General features: G+C 32.4%; 1 protein-coding gene across 3 annotated transcripts in view; it reads right to left on the bottom strand.

The window, feature by feature from the left end:
* LOC124364656 (MFS-type transporter SLC18B1-like) overlaps positions 1-23,456 on the bottom strand; it is a 54,801-nt gene that overhangs the window by 7,087 nt on the left and 24,258 nt on the right. For all 3 annotated transcript variants that reach the window (XM_046820290.1, XM_046820289.1, XM_046820291.1), the window contains exons 3-12: positions 23,136-23,231; positions 21,185-21,258; positions 16,026-16,173; positions 15,103-15,171; positions 12,433-12,523; positions 11,371-11,510; positions 10,016-10,209; positions 5,223-5,318; positions 2,938-3,012; positions 1,453-1,546 (exon numbers count right to left, since the gene is read on the bottom strand). In XM_046820290.1, coding sequence (XP_046676246.1) covers positions 1,453-1,546; positions 2,938-3,012; positions 5,223-5,318; positions 10,016-10,209; positions 11,371-11,510; positions 12,433-12,523; positions 15,103-15,171; positions 16,026-16,173; positions 21,185-21,258; positions 23,136-23,231 — 1,077 coding nt within the window. The remainder of the gene's footprint in view (positions 1-1,452; positions 1,547-2,937; positions 3,013-5,222; positions 5,319-10,015; positions 10,210-11,370; positions 11,511-12,432; positions 12,524-15,102; positions 15,172-16,025; positions 16,174-21,184; positions 21,259-23,135; positions 23,232-23,456) is intronic.

Here is a 23,456-nt window from a genome sequence, read left to right as displayed (position 1 = left end):
TATACTGTTTATGTTTCAGTGCATTTTGATTACTTAGAAAGGTTTTTGACCACAAAAATCACTGGTTGGACTATTTGGCTATTTTTGTTGGGCACACAATTGACGCGAGGGCTGGAGTGGTGGCGCTATAGTGTCAGTGTATCACCGCTGTAGTGCCACAGCGTACTACTTCCCTCTCTATAAGATATTAAATATTTAAAAAAATTTAAGACATAAAAAAACATATATTTTATAGAGAAAAAAATGTAAAAAATTAACAATCGTTTACATGCCATCAAGCTGTTTGCTGATAAACGCAGCAGACATGCAGAAACGTATGAATATAAATATAGAAAATACAAACTACAAACAATATATTATTTTAAAAACTACGATATACTCTTTTCATGCAAAAGATATGACATAAAATTTTTTATTGGTCAGTAATTTTTGTACTACCAAACAGCTGCTATTCACCAATAAACGCAGCGGACTCGCAACAATCTATGAATAAAAATACAGAAAAGTATGAAATACAAGCAAAGTGTTGTTTTAAAACTACGATAATTTATTAATCAGGTTACCTATCTATTTTCAATTATTTAAACACAAAAGTATGACAAAACTGTTTTTAGTGATTGATAATTTACATACTGCCGATTAGCTAAGGAACGGACACAGCAGATTTGTGGTGACACATGAACAAAATACATACATATGTCGGTAATGAGTAATGACAATCAGGAAATAGTTAATAATGCAGTGAATCTCGGTAAATAGAAACTGTTGAATCTCGTCTATTTGAGATTTGTTTACACGTCTTTACCCTCAAGCATCTCTCAGGCAGTAGATAGACACTACCTAAGACTGTGATTAGGAGTGTGACTTTAGAGAAATAACAAACTATGAAAACTTCGAGTTTGCTTAATAAAGTTTCTTGCTTAAAACATCGGCAGGACAATCGTTATAATGTAAGTAGTCACTGACTAAAACAGTGATTATCCACATTGAGAGATAACAGAGTATGACAACTCAGAATTTGCTTAATAAAGTTTCCTGCTTATAACACGGCAGGAAAATCGTTATAATGGAGTTTCACTGGACCTCGAATCACTTGACCACAAATCTTGTGTGAAGATTGAAAACATACAAGATACATGACTGTTATACAACTTTAGATATAACAGTATAATAATACTACCAGTATAATAATGTTACAATAAACACATTTCACATTGTAAATTACAGGTTGTTTGTTGGTTTTGATTTGTTTACTTAACTGTTTAGTCGTAGTTAATTTTTTTATCCTCTTCTGAAATCCAATTCTGTGTAGAAGTGGTTTACTTTCTTCCCGAATTACAAGTGGGAACTTAATAAATTAAACATTTCAACAATATAATTTTAGTTTAGTTAATTCTAAAGAATTACTACAGAACATTTGATAAATATATTTTCAAAATATAATAAAGTTACCATGAGGAAGGTGGAGTAAGCCATCCCTGTTGTCAGCACTGGGAACCCGTAAGCCTCCAAGACAATTCCGCCAACAGTGGGGCCAATCATTTCCCTGTAACATACACTAACCTGTGAACAAACTAAATAGCTACAGGTTTTCAATAACTAAAGATAAGGTAATGGGTGCCTGAACATTTGCAAATACTAAGGTTTTAATAGTTTGTGCCAAAGCTGCTACATAACAGGTGCCACTATTTACAAACTATTTTATCAAACAAAGTCTGAACTACGAGTTCTGAGCATTTACTTATAGGTGAGGCAAGTTCTATACATTTACTTATCAGTGAGGCATGCATAAATGGGTAAATCGTTTTCAACAATCCATAAACTAATTGGTTTGCAAAGCTCCAACTACTTGAGGGGATTACCACTAAGGATTTCTATGGCAGACATATGAGTGTCTCTATGTGGAGCTGTCCAGTCTGACGAGAGTATTTGTGTTGTATCTCAGTGTATCGGGAGTGAGGTGAACTGAGTGAGCAACTTCAAATCTATATGGTCTAATGTTTGTTTTGGAGTCTCACAAGGGTTAATCTTAGGACCAAACAATTGTTTACATAAAAAATCTACCTGAAGATCTTCCTCTTCCATTGGAGGAGGAATACCTTCCTTCTTCGCTGTATATATTCTGTCTATTGCTTGTAAGCTATACTATGCAAATAAATTCAATTCAATTTTTAATTAAAGTGTGATTCTGGATTTCACACTTTTTACTGATAATAAAATGCTTACTGAATCAGAAAAATCTATAGAAAGAACCGGTTGTATTGGTAGCTGTCTTGATTTAAGGCTCATAAGAACAATGTTAAACGTCTTGCAATTTATGGACTATATTTAGTTGTCGAATTATGAGAGATGACTAATTTTAAAGATATAACTAATATGCATCCAAACGCTTATATTTTTATTAGCTATTCAGTAAGAGTCTCAAATTTTGTTCCACTTCTTTATTTATTGTATATTAAAACATATAAACTACTAAAAAGAGTTTTGATATGTACTTATTAATAAATATCTTCAAAATGAGATGTCTGCCATAATGCTATGATCAAGAATAAGGATGTAAATGTGCTTGAGGTTTAACATTTTTCTTATGAAGCCAACAATACATAGTGTCAACCTAGGCAAAATTCAAACAATCAATTAAACAGTAATTCTCTCTTCTACTAATACATTTCTTGGAACATTGGTTGATCATAGTCTCAATTTTAACCAACTCAAGCAATACTTCAAAAAGTTCAATTCATTTTGATTCACAATGAGTTTTTTTTTTATATATTCTCTTGAAAAACAAAAAATGTTTGATTTTCTTACATCCAATCTTTTAAATTATTAATACGGAGAGCCTCAAGAGATGTTAATGACTTGCCTTTATGCCTATGAAATTTTGATTGCCAATAATATGTTTCAAACACTTCACTTAAATTCTTGCAATATACTCACCCTAACGAATACATGCAGGACCAAGTCCCTGCCACCAGACTGTACGTAGCAACTTGCCGTCTGTGCCCGTTCTCCCTGTGTCCACAATACAACATTGTACATTTAACTATTTTATAAATATGTTAAGTAAAATATGTTACATCAAATGCATCAACAAAACCTTTCTCTTTATCTATTGATACCATAAATTCCATTCAAAATATTGACCAACATTGTACAAGACTATACATTGCTCAGTAAGACTAGAAAAACGAATATAAAACACTAGCAGTACTGAAACAGGTTTATTTATCAGTTAGCATTATCTCTTACTAGAGTTAACCAGTTAGAATTTCAATTATATCCTTAGTGTGGTTTCATTTTAACAGTCAATTGAAGCACCAACATTTTGTTTGTTGAAAACATGGAAAACAGTGGGTTCTAAACTTGTGATGAAACAATTATACTTAAAAGGCTCAATACCAAGCACATCAGAGTCAGGATAGATGACATGTGATCTTCTTGTGTCTGCAGCTGTTTGTGTACAATCGGATAACAACATTCTGGATGTGTCCAGTGAAAGTAAATACCCTGGAAATGAATTAAAAAATTCACAAATTGGTTTTAAGTATCAACAAATCAGTGTGCGAAATAATTGAGGCCACAGGAGTTTAGCAAACAGGATTTTCGCTGGGCACTCTGTGTTCAATTCTCCACAAAAAAATGGCTTTCAAAAAAGGCTTGGCAAAATTAGAGTCTTGTTTAATTTCAGAGGATAAACACTACAGACTCAGGCTGTTTTGGTGCTTTTCTGTCAGAATCCTGATGAATTTCCGTGTCAATACACATTGTGGACAAAATTTAGATACTCTACTACACTCCAGAGACAAAATAATCAAAACTGTGGGTTTCTAAAGTTGGACAGATTCCAAAAAAGATGAATAAAGTAAAATTAGCTGGCAACAGCATTTTGGGATGTATGTGGAATATTTTTTTACTACTTAGAAGAAGGAAAAGCTGTAAGTGGAGAGTGTTATACTTTGTTATTGCGACTGAGTGAATAAATCAAGAAACACATCCTTGTTTTAACAGGAAAAGTTATCTTCCTTCAAGATGGTGCATAAGTACATTTACGCAGCTTAAATGCCTAAAATATGGAATTAAAGTAGACATTTAGACATTCTTTATTAGCACATTACATCCAAGCACAATGTGAACACATTTTGGACAGATGATTTGCCATAAAGGTAAAACTAATACTAACTAATATATCAAGAATTTAACCGTACCAATACAAACATCATTAAAGGACTCTGCAATAGATTTAGGATCTTTAATTTGAGTACCATTGATTTCCAAAATAGGTCCCTCTCGGCCTAAAGACCTCCTAATACCTAGTTCTTTATTTACCACTTGCCAAGTATCTTTGGATTTATTCTCAGCGTTGGCTATAAATTTACTGTTAACCTTTTTTTTACAACATTTTAAAATACTTTTTTATATTTTTTAACTTTACAAAGTCTTGGTTTTTGTTTGCTTGGCTTCCCAGGGTAACTCTTATTTTCTTTTACTTGGTATTTTAATTGGCCCCATGTGACAATTTTTTAATTCTAAATTTGAAAAATACGATACGATAGACAATGATACATGTCAAATGAGGTCTCCTCTTAAACATATATTTTGAGGACCATCAAAAACTATACTTTTTGGATGGTTTGAAAAATTGGAGAAATGTTTAAAGAAGCATATGGATCTTAAAGAAGATATGTTGAACACATTTGTGTAGTCTCACAATTATTTATTTTTTCTACCTTTTTTGTTAAGATTTATTGAGTGCTCTCTCAGAAAATAACACTCTTAGACAAGAGTTTACTTTTACTTTTCATGTTTACATGTAAATCTTCATTATACAAGAGTCTTAAGAACCAGCGTTAGCAAATGACCTTGACTTTTACCCAATAAGAATAATGAAAAATCTCAATCACAATAAATTTCTTTTTAAAGATATGATTAAAACATGTTCACATTTTTATAGTTGTTCTTGTAAACATTAATCATTTTTTAACACAACTAATCCCAAACCTATCTTAGAAAAACAGCTTTTTAGTCATTAAGGGCTGTATTTGAAAAGTTAACACAGTATTGTCTAAATATGTAGGTATATGAAGAGAAGCTTAGAATGAAAGCTACTTTATATATTACAACTCAATTTTCAGTAATAAATTTCTTTCACAACATAGTATTTACCTTCAAGGCTGAACTAATGTTAATAAAAGTGATGGTCTGCAAGTGTGAAATATACTTACAATGCAAAGTTCAGGATAGCTTGATAGGTTGGCATCAGTGTTAGAGCAACAGAAATGCCAAGCACGCACAAAGCAACCAAGTCCACCCACAAAGCACTGAAAATAATTGTAAAATTTATTACTTTAAACATATTTAATTTAAATTATTTATTGGTTAGTTTACTTTTAAAACTTGACCCACAAAGCACTGAAAATAATTGTAAAATTTATTACTTTAAACATATTTAATTTAAATTATTTATTGGTTAGTTTACTTTTAAAACTTGACCCACAAAGCACTGAAAATAATTGTAAAATTTATTACTTTAAACATATTTCATTTAAATTATTTATTGGTTAGTTTACTTAAAAACTTGACTATGTGTATTGCACCATTATTTGAACAATGGTAACAAAATGTCTTTCAACCTATTATATTGATGATTTGCATTGTGTCAGATCGATACATACGTTTTTTTGTTGTGTATAAAAAAATTCTTTTAAGTATTTGTTAGAAGTAATATTTTAAATACTGTGGGAATCAATTGAAACTAAACAAAATCCAGACGATTATATTTTGGTATGTTTAGTTTCTATGTTATTTTGATAAGTCTATTAATGAAATTTTATTGATTAATTAAAATTTTACCCTTTATAAACATAAAACTATGCTTTGACCTATTTTTGTCATATGATCTTCATTACTTGTGTTGGTATAAATTGTTAATATGTCCACTAAATTGTATTGTTATAAATCAAATAAAAATCAGGCATTTGAAAATAAATATATTCTTTGTTTTGTTAAATTCTATTGTATATTTGGTTTTGAAACCTCTTTTCCCTATGGCTGGTTTTTTTCATAGACTGATGTTTCATGCACCTTATGTGTTCATTTACTTGTGTCAATATTAAATGTTCTATTTCCCACAATATAATATTGAGCAAGAGTTACTCTAGATGAAATGACATAGATTTGGTCTCCAATAATTCTGAAATACTATTGATTATCTCCTTCTACATTTCAATATGCTAAAGGATGGCTCCTATGTACCAGTTAGATGCCCTGCTAAGCTTATCACCAATCTGATCTAGCGCACAGATAGAAGACAATGTTGATTAACTCCTTCTGAGTTTCAATACGCTAAAGGGTGGCTCCTATGCACCAGTTAGATGCCCTGCTAAGCTTATCACTAATCTGATCTAGCGCACAGATAGAAGACAATGTTGATTAACTCCTTCTGAGTTTCAATATGCTAAAGGATGGCTCCTATGCACCAGTTAGATGTCCTGCTAAGCTTATCACCAATCTGATCTAGCGCACAGATAGAAGACAATGTTGATTAACTCCTTCTGAGTTTCAATATGCTACAGGATGGCTCCTATGCACCAGTTAGATGCCCTGCTAAGCTTCTCACCAATCTGGTCTTGTGCACAGATAGAAGACACTGTTGATTAACTCTGCCCCAAAAACCATTGCTGTATACGTTCTAAAGTGCATAAATAATGTATTGCAATAACGTTAAATTGGCTCCCTTACATATAATGTAGTGTAGTGTATAATGTATATAGTGTATGTAGGTATGTGTAATGTAGTGTAAATATGTGTCATAGTTGTGTGTAAGAGATTCAAGACATTTTATCAGTATAATAAAAATGAATGATTATTGAATACTTCTCAGTTTTGACGTTGAACAGTTTTTCTCCAAAGTGTCAATTTTAGAGACTGTTCAAATAATTAATTAAGAAATTTATACATCAGGACATAATTATTAGAATAGGCAGAAATATCACTTAAATCAATTTGTTTCTTTTTGATAGTAATTTCTTTGAGCAAACTGATGCAGCGGCAATGAAGTCACCTAGGTGAAAACTTATATATGGAAAACTATGAAGATTGCATTAGAGGGAGAGCAAAACCAAAGTTATGGATTCAATCTATTTGAATTTCCTAAACATCATTTTTAACACTTCATATGCAAATTTATGAGCAGATTGGTCCCACGACAAGACAACTTAGATGAATTTCTAAAACATGTAAATGTCATGCATTCTGCATTTGGAGTTTGCCATAAACATTAAAAACATCCAGTGCTTGCCATTTTTTTATGTAATGACAAATAGGAAGTCAGATAGTAGTATAGGAAATCCATTATATAGAACCCAATACACAGTAATAATCTATCTGTCCACCCTAAAAATTGAAGTATTGAATATCTTAATTAATTGGGTGATCTACAGAGTGGATAAAAACAGCTTGGTTGTAGAGGAGGTGTCACTATACAAGACATTACATGAAAATGAGTACAGTATAATATAAATTAATAAAAAGTAAAAAAAAACTAAATATAACAAAAATTAGGTATCAGAATGAGTGTCATTTCAATCAAAGTAATAAGGAAGACGTTCAAAACTGGCCTATCTTCCTCACATCCAAGGATCAACCAGATAAAATAGGAATGATAAGGAATTACAAAATAAAAACTGTATTCAAGCTCATATATTGAATAACTGTGTCCGACCAGTGAAAGACACGATTTCATTAGACACATCTGTAAATCTAGAAATAGCATTTAGTTGGGGCTCAGTCCACATTTGGTTAATTAAAACGTTTAATATCTATACAGGGAACACATTAAACACACAAAACGTTAATAATATGGAACAACAACCCATAGTGAAACACAGTTTCGAAGCCAAATATGCAATAAAATCCGACAAATCAAAAGTACTTGCAAAAATGCTTTACTATTATCTGAGGATAATATTAGAACCATTAAAATAATCTAGAAAAAAAATAAGTTCAACAAAGAAGATAGCATAAAATCTTCAAAAAGTTGGCAAAACACCAGGGGAAACCCAAGGGACACACAAAAGAATTGGCCACCTTCTCTCTCTTGAACCACAAACACCAACACAGTGTAGAAAATGTCTGTCACCAGCAATACAGTAGCAATACAATGTAAAACCGATACCACCTCAAGAGTCTTGTGCCTGATTCCACCTTTGTGCTGTGGTGCATGTGATCAGACCTGTACTCAGACCGAGCCAGCCCCGCCACACTTGTGTGGAGGCAGGTGGTGGGACATGGCGGGGCCGAAAGAAACATCTTGTTTATGTCATTAAGTTTCAAATCCTCATAAGGGCACCCTGAATTGGTGTAGCCTTGGCTCGGAACTTGCCATGGCTGGTGAGGAACTGGATCAGGTAAAGACAATTTTTACTGGGGCCCGGGCCAGCCCTGCCTCACTAGTATGGAGGCGGGTGGTGGGACATGGTGGGGCCAAAAGAAACTCCTTGTTTATGTCATCAAGTTTCAAATCCTCATAAGGGCACCCTGAATTGGTGTAGTCTTGGTTTGTAACTGCCATGGCTGTTGAGGAACTGAATCAGGTAAAGAAATGTCTCAAGCATTGTGGAAGATGGAAGAGGCCTATCCTGAAACCATCTCTGACCTTTGCCTTTGAACCATCAGTCACTGGTCAGTTGACAACGGTCTAAAACTGAATCTTCTTATAGATGAGTGCAATAACCAGGTCATTGGAATGCTTCACAGGTGGGGCTCGGTGATGAAAGTAGGACAGTGAAAACTAAACATCATGCTTGATTCAGGCTACATGATAGGCGAACATTAAACACCATTAAATTAGGTACATTAAAAACATAAAAACCAATATTTAATACATTTTATTGTTTTGTGAGGTCTTTCGATATCCAAGATATCTTCTTCAGACACATCACAAAATAAATACAAAAGTCTCGATTATTATCGAGGCCTAAAATTATCGAAAGGCCTCACAAAACAATAAAATGTATTAAATATTGGTTTTATGTTTTTAATGTAATTTAACAGTGACCAATATAAGCTCCATCTACAGCATTAAACACCATACCTCACAACATGCATTAGGAATATTTTAAGAGAACTGTATAGATTTTGGAGTATTTTGCCAGCAACCCTACAAATCATGCAGTCATTAACCTGATCAATACCTAAAAAGTACAGATCAACATCACTACCCTATGCATAGTAGTTGGAGCTCTAGTGAGGAATATGAAAATTAAAAGAATAAAAATTTGCCATTAACTTTGTATGAATGGCTTGAACTTTTTTTATCACATTCCTTCCATTAGTTGCAGTAAGATGGCTACCATGCAGGTTTTGTACAAGATTACAATGTGCTACATGATTCAGTAGGTAAGCCAGAGGGACCTTTCTATACCTGATGGCAGACTCATCTATCATGAGTAGGTCTCCTAAAGAAAAGCCCATCAAGATCTAGGTTTCACTTCTTAGATTAAAGCTTGGAGGCAGAAGAACGAGTGTTTGTTTTACTACAGCCAAAAGCTTTTTGGTGACATCAGTGATAGTATTTAAGTCAATCATTTAATTATTTATGAAAATAAATTGAGCTTCCAAATCTTGAGTATTTGGAATCTTAAGGTACTAATTTAGTTTTTAATATAAGGGATGAGTATCATTTATAATTTTATCATAGTGTTATTTGACACCATTTTACTGTGTATTTTAGAATTATTTGAATTTCTACTGTTTCAGTTGTTACATACAGCCTATTTCTTAAATGTGTTTTTTTATTAATGTTATTTCATTCTCAAATTTCAAAATATGCGTCCATGTGCCAAACATTTAATTCAGGTAAATTCATAACAGTTGAATGGCATATTTTTTAATTAATTGTTCTAAGTCAGTTTATACTTATAATTAACAAAATCTTTGTTACCATGTTTTTAGGCTTTCAAGTTATTGTCTAACCACTTATAAGGCAAGAAAATATTAAAAACCAGCAAGTACTCACTTAGGCTGATTGGTGATCATCCTGGAAGGTCCCAACACGAGGAGGCTACCGGTAGACACTGTGAGTCCCACTGCCATCATACTCCAGTGGTTGTTGAGTCGGTCGGCCAGCCACCCCCAGAACAAGCTGAACACTGCGTACACCGCTGAGAACAGCAGGAACACAAACCCCACTTCCCTGCTTGTCAGCGAAAACTGCCAGTCAGAGCAATGTCACCATATCAGTCACTATTTCATACCACTAGATGTTTAGTTACTTATTCAGCCATATTAAAACGAGTCACTGCCATCATACTCCAGTGGTTGTTACATCCGTCGGCCAGCCAACCCCAGAACAAGCTGGGATGGTGGTACACTGTTAACTCGAATTAGTGACAGTACATATTTTCTGTTTAAGCATCAAAATTTATTTAACTTAAAATTGTTGTTTTATAGTGTCGAATGGTATTACTGTCGAAATGTATGCTGATTTTATAGCATTAAAAATGCAGGATCAGATTAAAGTTGAAAGAACATTCTGGAGGAAGACTACAGAAATGAACTGGGCCTAGGGTAAATAATTTTGCAGGTTTAGCATTTCTCCCATCCACTGTCGCATACGCTTCAACTTCAAGACTACATTTTCGGATTAAGAATGTAGCTTAAACGCATAGGGTACACAGCGTAAACTATACTATCATATTATAGTTGTAAATAACAATCAGGTAAATTAAGCGCTCTATGCAATATTTGTATATTAATTGATTAGTAGTAATTTGATTATACTAATCTACAAAGATATTGTGTAGAGCACTTCTTTTAAATGATTCTTATTTACAATTATAATTTGATATGATATATACTTAGTGTATTGAATAATTGTTTTGGTTGTATTGAAAATTTACTATACAATATAAACTTAACTAATGAGGCTCTCAAGTCACTAGGTAGAGAGCCTATGGATGGTCCAATTTTAATGGAATTTACAATACATATGTGAGTAAAATGGAAGTTCTGGGGTAATTCTAATGCTTTTTTTATGTTTCTGAACTTGCTGAACACGAATATGATGTTTTCAACAAAAATTATGTTGCAACATGAACATTTTTAGACAAAAATTTTTTCTAGTGGTATTTAGCTATTTACTTTAATAATAAGCATTGAAGAACAGAGCCCTACAAATTAAATGCTGTAGCAAATCAAATTATCTTAAAATGACAGTTTTAAGTTTACCTTGGAAATAAGCATTGAAGAACAGAGCCCTACAAATTAAATGCTGCAGCAGATCAAACTCTATTAAAATGACAGTTCTTTTTCATAGTTATTTTCATGCCAACAGGTTTATTATGAATGTGCCATTTTAACATAATAACTCACAGTTTCCAAGTGAGGCTCGAGGACGGGGTCCAGGAATGACCAGACATTGGAACTGATGATGATAATCAAGCACACCACAAACACTGCGGGTATCTTTATCAGTTTCCACAGGGACCCTGTAGGATTCTTCTTGGTCTCGGCTGAAAATCAATTAGTGCTATGTTATTGTTTCTCTGGGGAAATACAAATTTTACCTAAATAATTTATAACTTGAACCTTTTCATGTAGGAGGGTTACCACATTGTATTGAAATAAAAATATACAAATGTGCATCCTATAATAATCTCACCATAACGATTATATCCTCATTTGTAGAGTCACCTGATGATGAAACCTTTGGTTTCGGAAGGCCTCGTCCAAAAAATAAACTATATTGAAAGTATTATTTTAATAACATTTATTACTATTTTAATCTCACCATAGTCTAGCCTTAACCTGTCATAAGTCGCACTGAACTGTGTTATGGCATTAGGCACACTCAGTCCCTAGGATGATTATAGGCCTATTTTTATTTTGAAAATCTTTCCGGAAATCTTTCAAAGCTAAATGTAATTAATTGTTCTGTGTAAAAATTGTATTATGACCACCAATATTTTTCAATTTCTAACAATTATATGCAATTTGTTTACATTTATAGCTCCAAAACACTAACATCAATACTGGTTGGTATCAAAGCCATATATTTGTGAAATGTTTTTAGTGGCTTAATGAAGTGCCGTTTAAAAGGTTCAGAATGAATTTTAGGCTGTAAGACTTGAAGGACTGCAACATTGCAGCACCTCAATGTAATATCTGCTTTGGGGAGGGGGGATGAGCATCTTGTCTACTTGGTCATCTCAGTAATTAAGATCAGTCAACAGAATTCTCAAGTGTTGTATTTAGGTCCTGTCAGTAGTAGGACTGGTTGCCTGATGTTGTAAGAAGTTGTTTATGATAATGACAGGCACGTGAGAAATCTTGACTGATAATTTGAAAGTATGAAAAAGCTGATACAAGCTGATACATTTATTGTTTTAAGTAACAGATTGTGTTCCATGAACAACCATGGATGATTGTACATACCGGAGGCAGCTGGCAGAACCCATATGTCCAGTGGCACCACTCCCAACATGATCACTCCCAAGATGTAGAATGGCAACCCAAAACCTCCAATCTGTGAATAAGATCCATTCAAATTAGCATTTTATAAAATTAAATCCAAGTATATATTTTACAGTGCTTGTTGCTTAGCTCCAAACACCTGAAGTTTCTGATTGTATTGATAAGGGTGTGAGAAATGAGTAAAGAAGGGGAGTTAAATAGAAGCCTTACTTAAAAAATGCCTATTACAAATAAAATGACAAAAGGAATAATTTAATTTGTAGAACAATACTTTTCCGTTTGAAATATATTCATTGAGATCCTGGTTGTAATCAGGATATGTAATACCTATCAGGATGGACATACAATGTGGACAGTGTTTGTGCAAGGCTATCAGCTAAAATCTACCTTAAGAGAGCTCTTTGGTCCACCCATATCCGTCTTACAGTATAGCATTGTGGGGTGGTTATTCAAATTGTATGGTTATTGACTTCCATAGTCTCGCAATTCGTAGAGGAGGTTATTGCCGAACTAAGTTTCAGAGAGTCTTGTAGGAATTCTTTTAGGGATCTCAAAATACTAACATTGCCATGTATGTATATACTAGAAACTACTTTACATTATGAGTTTAAGAGCCAAATGGTTCAGAGTCAAGACGTTCACAACTACAATATTATAAGGTATCGTGAAGACCTGCCCAGTGGAGGTTAGGCTATTAAGAAGATATTAACAACTTCCTTCTCAAGTGCGGCTTAAGGTTTCTAAATGGCTCCCTGAAGAAATTAAATAAAAATTTATGTAATTCCGTTCAAAAATGTATTCCAACACATTTTATCTCATTTATTTTATACATTTGGTGAATTCATGGACCACCTCACTAGTATTAATTGGTTTGTCGGATAGTACGTGGCGTTGACATACAAGGTTATTCTTTATTATGTTAATTTTATTATTTGACAACTGTGTTACTGTTTACAAACCACTGTATTTAAAAAATTAAAAATGTCAGCATTAAGACACGAATGTCATGTTATTTATTGTTCATAATGAATAAAAAATAATTGTATGGCGGAAGCCATGTAATATTTGCATAATTTCTTGCAATAAAGATATACAATCTGTACAATCTAATATCAGAAGGTACAATAAGTAAAGATATTTATGCTGAATTTTAATCACCACACATTGATTCAAAGATGTTTGTTGTGTACTTGATTCGACTTGTAAGATGTGACTCTAGTGTCTAGCAGTGGTGTAGCTAGGGCTCGACTTTGAGGGGGAGGGTGATTATGATTGAAGAGCACACCACACCATGGGAATAAATGAAAATTTAAATAAATCAGATAGGCCTAATTAAAAGTAAAACATTTTACTTGGATCAATTTTAAGTTGGATTTTTATCAAACATATATTTTAAAAGTTGTTTAGTGCTTTTATGGGGGGGAGGGGTTATATTCCCCTCATCACCCCTTAGTTATACCACTGGCATTTAGTGTGTCACAGCACTTTTGTATATCTTGATAAGCTATCCTAACCTGTCTTTGTGTGTTATGTTATATTCACCCAAGGAACGACTAGAGTTTAGGCCTTGAAAAAGTAATTTTTACGTTTTTTTTGTAAGTAATATGTGTGTAGCAACTTTCCTACCCTCTAAATCCTCTGCGAACTATTTGAACACAAAAGGATAAAGAACTAACATCACAAATACAGTAACCTTTGCCTGTAAGATTAATCTGTTGAAGTAACAAGTGCTTGTGCCTGTACATTAGAACTCTCAGTTGATTTGCTCTTAACTCTGCTGTTACAGGATAAACTCTGATTTTAAACTGTTACGGTTGTTTCTTTCATTCATGGCACTTTTCTTTAAATTTTCTTGTCTTTCCAGTAGTTGCACAATTTAGATATTCCAATATATGCAATTTTCAAAGATTCCAAATCTTTATAACAAACCATATCCATATAGACAATCTTTATTTTTCCATACGGAATTAGATTTCTATGACCTACTTTGGTAAACTTTCAATTTAAACTCAAACAGCTTGTGTGGAATGCGAATGTTGAGTTTAGCTCCAGTTCACCTTCCTGTTATATACAGCAACTGAAATCTGATATTGTTGCAGACTTGACTCCTGAGATCTGGAGTCATGTTCGTCTGAAAACTCTTCTGTCATGTTTAACTCAATTGTGCACCCGTTAAGACAGTGAGAATACCTCTTCACCTAGATTGCACATTTTTTTTAAGTCTGGGTATCTCTGATGTTGAAACAATGTTGGGAGCTTGTTTTGAGCTTCTTCGTTCTTTGCCGCTGACATTTTGTATCCCTCCAGACGAACATGACTTCAGATTTCAGGAGTCAAGTCTGCAACAGCATCAGATTTCAGATACTGCACGTAAGAGGAAGGTGAACTGGAGCTAAACTCAACATTCGTATTGAATCATCCCTTCCTTCCATAGCTGCGTTATGTATTGTGTGATTGGTTGACATTAATATTGTACTTGCAAATTGTGTGTGTGTGTGTGTATATATATAAATAAATAAATAAATATATATATACATATAATTAGATATATTATTTGAGATATCAGAACTGATAGTATTTTTTTGGTTCTCTTAAAAATACTTAGAAAACAGAATTAAAGTTATGACTCACAGAGTAGAGAACACCACCAATAGCTGGTCCAACACTCATACCCAGTCCTATGACAGTCTCCATAACTCCCTGGGAACATCATAAACTGGCTGTACAAACATTGGGAATATTTTGTTCTTGTTGAATACACATAGAAAGTTATGATAAAATACATTTTAAAAGACTAGCACAGTAAGTCCGTTAAATATAATAAATTTAATTTGTTAATATAAACTCAACAATACTTCTCCTATAAATAATTTGAGGAGGCTTTAAATTAATACAAGTGGTAATATTAGGTTGGGTTTTTCTATCAGTAATTTTTTTTAATTTTTGTAATTGGTTAAAAATTATGATGCAAATCTTTTGTATTCAAATGTATTTACTACAATTTGCTCTGTTATCTTTTTTGTGGAACACATATATCATTTAATTGATTTGAATTGTTGCCAACATCAAGTAGAAACATTGAATTTCTATTTGATAGTAAATAATAAACTCGTTTGCTAATTAAAATGCACAGACAATAATAGCAACCACAGATAAAGTAATTAACACCCTAATACTGCTTATCTGAAGTATTGGTGAGCATTATCTGAGGATTAGTTATAGAGCAATTTCAGTTTCTGTAGCACATCATGAACATACCATTAACCAATGCCTATATTATTACTACAGTATACACAATGAATTAAATTAGTTTTAGGTTATGTTTTATAGGTATTTACATCAATAAAAAGCTACTTGAAATTAGTGGGCTTTTTCGAACATGAAAATTATTTCAAACATTAGAGAGTATTGACACAGGAGCTGTGTGCATGTTCTTTCCAATAAAGCTATTTATTTTGGAATAACTAACAAAATTCTGTTCAAGATTGTTTTACTAGTAAGAAATTGTTTTCATTTATGCTATTTGATATCCACAGAAAAAATATTTTACTCACCAAAATAGTACTGATATTGTCAGGAAAGGTTTCAACAACAAAGACAAAGCTGGAAGTGGAAAAAGCACTTGCTCCTAAAGCCTCAAGGCCTCGAACAAAGAACGCCATGAATGTGAACAGTGAGTAGTCCCTCACTTGAGGCAGGAGCCTGAAATAGTAATGATATTGTCAGGAAAGGTTTAAACTACAAAGACAAAGCTGGAAGTGGAGAAAGCACTTGCTCCCAAAGCCTCAAGGCCTCGAACAAGGAACGCCATGAAGGTGAACAGTGAGTAGTCCCTCACTTGAGGCTGAAGTCGGAAATTAAATCAATGTTATTTTAAAACCTTACCACAAAGGATTGCGATATAATTTTAAAATATAAGGTACACTTCACAATATAGCTTTAACTCCTATATTTTTATTTGTATTTTTGAATCAAATAGAATTTTATTATTGTAACAGAGTAGGTAGTATTACGCAATTAAAATTTTGAATTGTACGTGGCAAATCGGTTGGCGGATACAGTCAAATCAACTCTAACAATATAGTCTTGTCGATAACTGTGACGCAGAATCACATTAGGTTCAAATAGGTTATAATAATTGATAGAGGAAAGGTAAATCACCTTTATGCTGTACTGGAATAAATTCAAATTATTTAATTGTAACAATTACGAAAAAAATTGTATTTTATAAACGTTATTAACAAAGTATTAAAATTCAAGGGCAATAGTTTAGGTCCGAGACTAAAAGTAGAAGATCCATTTCCGTCGACCCTGTTCCTCCTTCAACTTCCTTTCTTCCTTGACGTTGATGTGAGTAGGAGGAGCTCTGATACAGTGATTATACAGCAGCGGTTTTATTTGTTTTACAACTTATTTCTCAGTGATCTAGTAGTGAAATACTACTACACAGTTATTTAAATGCATAATAAACACTGCCTTTTGATGACCAGTGATTCGGAGAAATAATAAAATGGAAAACTGGTGAACTGTACTACCAAGTGTGCGGTTGAGTCTTATAAATAAATTCATATCAAAGTGGAATGACTCTTAATGTTCCTACGTGTACATCAGTGATGAGTATAGTAGGTAAATGATTTGAATCCTATTAATTGTCATTTGACACCAACAATGTGATTCTGTCTGTATTCACTCCCACATACAACATACAGTATTCTATTATATTCAGATTACCAACACCGAGTTACACAAAAAGAAAAACTAGGGGTAAAATACTATCCTGAGCAAATGTCACAACCATCATGGGCCTAGGGCTGTATACATCCATTCTACATTGACCTACATATGATATACAACAATGGGCAAATGACAACGTGGGGCATTCTATTTAAATTTGACATACAGTACATAACGACACTATCCGATCTTCTACTGATGTCACCACCTACTATATTCATTGACCCATATTCTCATAATCCAAAATAAAGCAATTAGAATTCTCTTCGATGCCAAATGGAATGCATGTTTAGGAATTTGTTTATCAAAGAAAACATCCTCACTACCAAAATACACTTGCCTACTGAAAGTAAAAGCTACTCTTTGGTAACCTTGTTCTAAGAGATGTTTATTCATATCTAATAAGGAATAGAAATTTTATTAATAACGATTAGGTATGATAAAAGTAGAAGACTTAGTAAAATTAAATCTAACTGTTTCAATCTGTTACCATTTTTAGGAAAAGATGCTCATAATGTTAGGTTTAATAGAGGTTGTGATCTTTAAGTACTGAAAAACCTTTACTGCTTGATGAGTTCCTGACTAATTAATATCTAACTGTTTCACTTATCTGTTACCATTGTTGTTTTTTTAATAAAATTTGTGAATTTTTTTATTGATTTGCTCATAATGTTAGTGAAATTTAATAGAGGTTAGCCTTTTTAACTAATTTGGCTACTGAAAAATAACCTTTATTGCTTGATGAGTTCCTGACTAATCATAGTACATATTGCGAGTTTTAATCTCACTTTGGATACTGCGGAATACTGATTACTGACCCGATTGGCTTAAAGACAAAGTACTCATTACTGACCCACTACACCAAACTGCTACACATGGCGCAGACAACGAGAGGAGAATACAACATAAAGTTTGACCCACATATCCGAGCTAAGCATTTTTGTGTATTCTTCGTGTATTGATAATTTACATTTATTACCTTTTTAATCAGGTGATCTTTTAATTTTGGCACTAGAGTAAAGGATCTTTGGTTAACCCAAGTAATAGGTACTGTTAAACTATTAGCATACCTACACATGAATATAGTGTATAATTACTGAAATTTTGAAGTAAAAGTTATAGTCTGAAATTAAACGGTTTTAACAGTTAGAGGTGTTGAAATCATCTAACCATAAATTATAAAATAAAGAAGAAAATGAACTGGTTCAAATTGATTTGGCATTTGAAAACGGTATACTAACAAAAATAGTTTTGTAAATAAAGCGTTTTATTGTTTAGGTAAGAAAGATGTGAAGTTCTTAAACTGTGCATGATTGGTTAGGTACACATTGTTATAATATTATAATTCTGCATGATTATAAATAATATATTAAGTAACAACATATTTATCATCTCATAATTCAAATTGGGATCTACTGCTCTTCCTTAAGAAAAAAATCTACAGTTACTTAACATTTACCAAAACCATATTAATAGGTACTCAGTGTCATTAAAACCAACAGTTTGAATCATATTTACAAAAAGTTTATAAAAACCAAACTATAAGAATGAGTAGCTCCATAAATTATGAGATCTTAATAAATATACAATATAATATGTGTTGTTTTCCATAGACGTTTTGTCCTACAGTATGCAATAGAAATACGGGTTTTGTTAATGCCACAAACGTTAATAGTTTATTTTTGGATTTCTCTTATAAAAAAACTTGAAAAGGGAATAAGTTAACAAGTTTAATGTGTGTGAAAACATTAAATAAACTGTCTAACCGAATGGAACAATAGAATTAAAGATAAATGAAACCTCCAATCTTCTAAAAACCAACATTTCAGTTGACATGCAATAATAAACGACAAATAACCGTAATGTAATATGCCTGAGTCCATAGATAAGAGAGTTTAAGGAATAGTTTATTACGATTGCTTGATTAATTGGGATCCTGCAATATGTAAAATAATCAAGTGATACTTAACCTTTCGTAATGGTATTAACTATTCGAAATATAATGGAAATCTCCTCATAATTTCTTATCTGACTTCAGAGTTTTCTAATCAACAGATAAATAATATTTGTGTAGAAGTGTTGTAACAGGCAAACTTCTGACTAGACAGTACATAGGGTATCACAAAGATAACCCCTGAAACAGCAAGTCTGATTGCTCTCGAATTGGGAGTCCCGATCATCAGTTAAGTGCAAAGAATTTCACCTCCCCTGGTGCTTCCCCTAATAATGATACTTGGGGGTTTGCTCAAAATCCTTAAACAATTTTGTTATTTTAGCCTAATAATAAAAACCGATAGCACACAATTAAAAATTAGACTTGTACATACTTACCTACATCTAACTCTGAAGCAGTTTCATTTATTCAAGTGGAATCATGTACAAATAGTAATAGTCAAGTTGATGCGTTGTCATGACTTAAATGCGGATCTCACAAGCCCCTCAACATGTATATGTTATGTATCAGAATGGATCTGTTCCCACCAGGCCCGTCTGGGTATCTCGAACGGGAGGGGGACACAAGAGTGGCGAGGGCGTGTTTTGGTTTCGGCGGTTTTGACACGGAGGGTAAAGAAACCTTTAAAGATGAAGAACTGGAGAACATATCGGAAGAAGATTCTTGCCAAACACGAGGAGAACTTGCGGCAATATCGGGGGTAACTCAACAAACCATTTTGGTACGTCTAAAAACGATGGACATGATCCAAAAACAAGGAAATTGAGTACCTCACATGCTGAAGTCTAAAGATGTCAAATGGCGAGTTTCCACCTGTGAACATGGCAAAGAAGGAAAGGCTTTTGCATCGTATAGTGACCAGGAAAGAAAAGTCGATTCATTACGATAATCCAAAGCGAAAAGTACCATGGGGAAGAAACGATCTCGCATCAACATTGACTGCAAAGAAAAACATCCATGAATGAAAGGTGCTGCTCAACATTTAGGGGAACAGGTAGGAGTAATTTATTCGAAGCTAACGCTTGTTTGCAAAATTCTAACGTTCATTTGATCCGTTTCAAATATTTGCAATGTTCTAGGACAAAATAAAAGACAAAGTAGTAGTTAAAACATAATTAGTGTAATTTTGGTAAACTAAGACACATACAAATATAATAAGAGGCAATTTTATATTACATAAATTTTGAAAAAGATACCAGCATTTACTACTTAATTTCTTGACGAAAGTAACAAAAACAACAAATATTTGTGAACTTAGCCAACCATTGGAACATGATCATGGAACAAAATTAGAAATTGGAACAAACATACTAAAATTTCTACAAGGAAATTTCATATCAAGGAAAACGGTTTGTGACAATCAGACGTGGGCAGACAGGCAAGAAAAGGTCCAATCAAGTTGAAACAGTTAAAACGGTCTTGTGTTTTAGTAAATAATACATGGAGGGCAATATTGTTAGGCGGCATTATCACGACTTTTGGCGGTATAGCTGTTGAAAATTCTAATCTGTTGAACTCTGCATCAGGCAGCTGTGCAGTTAACATATTGATGAACCTCAACTGCACTTCGTATTTAAATTTTTGAACACTTCGTATTGAACTGTTGTGCACAGAATAACTGTAACTTAATATTTATATAAGCAAATTATATTATCCGAAGACGTATTTTTAACGCAACCTACAGAATTGTTTAAAATTCTGAGTAGGTCTTTATTTAAATTTAATTATAAACTGTTTAGTTAACAATCGAAATTTTAGGTGAATAATTAGTATCGAGTTAAAATGTAGAAATTTTAACTATTCGACGTTAATATTCAAACTAACAATATTAACAAAACGAAATTTTAAGTGTGCATACAATTTAATTAACAATTTTAATCAACTGTAAATAATAAAACGATTAAAATAAAATAATAGTGTTCTGTAAACATTTGTGATCAAGTGTTAGAAAGGATTTCTTAGGATTAACATGATCTGCATTTCAACATTCGTATTTTAACGTAGTAGCAAACGTTAATTACTCACCCAAAAATAAAGTTGCTGCATGCTGCAAGTATAAGACCCCAAATGTACATTGGCTTGGCCCCAACTTTTGGCAGCTAAAAATAACGAAACATTCGTTAATTCAACATAAACAAAAAAAAAAAAAAACAAACAAACAAAAAACTAATTTTTACTCTTGTGGACACCAGACGGCGTCATTTCCGTACGTAAATGTAATATTTTATATCTTCCAGTGCACTGATATTTTAATTCAATAAACATTTTTTATAGTAAATTCTATACTAAATATTTTATAAGCTATTAATGTTAATATATAGTTAATTGTATTTTTAACAATAATTATCATTGAGTGATTAAAATGTAAATATCTGAAATGAGACCTTAATGGATTTTAGACGAGCATATAATAATAATAATTCTTTATTGCAGTAAAGCTATTAACAAAATTGTATTGCAAGCGTCATTTCATAATATTGATTAAAAATCTATAAACTAAACCTATCTTACGTTATCATAGGCACAGTCAATTCCATATATTAATATGTGAACCTAACAATATATTGTATTTTGCATGTTTTGGATATAAGAAAAGGAGAAATAGGATAATAATAATGTGCTAATTTTCATCCCAGCGGCCCATCGTAAACTCATCAACGGAGTAAAATGCCTTTGACAACAAAAAGTGTCTTAATCGAGATTTGAATTGTTTGGGTTCATGAATTCGTTTGGGATCTCCATATATTTTACATATTTATAAGTCAATTTCAACTTTAGTCTCATGTTAAAAGTGGTGCAGGAAGCTGACTACCGTTTCTTCTTTAGAGTCGGCTTTACGGGCAGCCTTGATTTACCTTGATTTTTGCGCCATAACAACAATGATGAACTTCAAACTCAGTTATGATCTTAATTTTAGTTACAGAGTTAAATGGAAGATATGAGCGATACGCATCCAAATTGTTTGATATTTTACTAAGCAGATAAGAAAAATCTCTGAACATTCTTTACGATATTATATTTTTTAAATACAATATCGTTTACAAAACACCTGAGAAGCGTTTGGTTGTGTATAATTATAATATATTTTAAATGGGACATTTCCCATGGTAACATGACTAAAAATAGGGGGACGTGTTATAGGTTTAACTTTGTTCTAATTGGGTTCTCAAGGTAATTTCATAGGCAATATGGAATACAATTATCACTTTCCCTGCAGTAAAATTCAATAGTGTAGTTGTTTAAAAACAGTTAAAAAATAAAAAGAATACATAAATAAATATGACTGAATAACTCTTTTGAATAAATTATTTTGTTTTCATATATTAATATCACAGTAACATCAAGTAGTTTAATATATTAAAAGGATGTTGATAAATACTAATAGTTTCATTGGACTAGTACAGTTTGCGTTGTTACAGGTTTGTAGTCTATATATAATTTTGAATACAATTTTACGTTTATTAAGTTCATATATCCCAACAATATTAAATCACATTTTTTGAGTAACCTGGGTATTATATTATTACGTCGCATTAAATATTTGTTATTTTAATATAGAAATAAATAATTTCAATCCTTGTCTCAATACTATGTTATTATTCTTCCATTTATTAATTTTTTAGGATCTTTGATAAATGCTCTTTATTTAATAAAACAATCTGAAAATGTAATATGTGATTTGGGGCCAAGTTATATTTACTACTGTTTTCTTAAAATCCATATATTTTTATACGTTTTGTTTACTTCTTGTGTGTTTAAAGCCAACTTATGACTTGTAGCTTGTAGGTCAACTTTGTAAATAGAACAAAATACAAAAGATGAAAACATTTTTTTACATTGCTACTAAAACATTTAAAAATAATTAAGTTAATTGCAGTAATATACAATGGCAAGTTTTATTGAAACAAGAAGATGCAATGCAGAGTTTTATTTCTTTATGTATTATTTATGCTTTAAATATTTTGTTGAAACTTACCATTTTACCCAAAACAGGAGCTGTTATGGAGACGACTAGAGCGTAGAAACTGAACACAAACCCGGACACTGAAAGATCCATCCCTTTTCTATGGGCCTGGAACATGGTTTATTAGTAAGTAAAACACACATATACGATTACATAATATCCAATAGTCCACATTAAAAACAGTACGAAAACTATACAACAATTTCTATAAAAAGCTGTATAAACCAAAATAAAATATAATATCGCAATGCAAAATTAAATGTTATAAACAAATTATTACTTTTGAAAGAACTTAACGTGAAATAGCGTATATTTAGCATTATTTATTGGGGG

This window comes from Homalodisca vitripennis, chromosome 6, assembly GCF_021130785.1.
Source record: "Homalodisca vitripennis isolate AUS2020 chromosome 6, UT_GWSS_2.1, whole genome shotgun sequence".
In the NCBI taxonomy this organism is placed as follows: domain Eukaryota; kingdom Metazoa; phylum Arthropoda; class Insecta; order Hemiptera; family Cicadellidae; genus Homalodisca; species Homalodisca vitripennis.
Note: the sequence above shows the minus strand (reverse complement) of the source record. Positions and strands in the feature narration are given on the sequence as shown.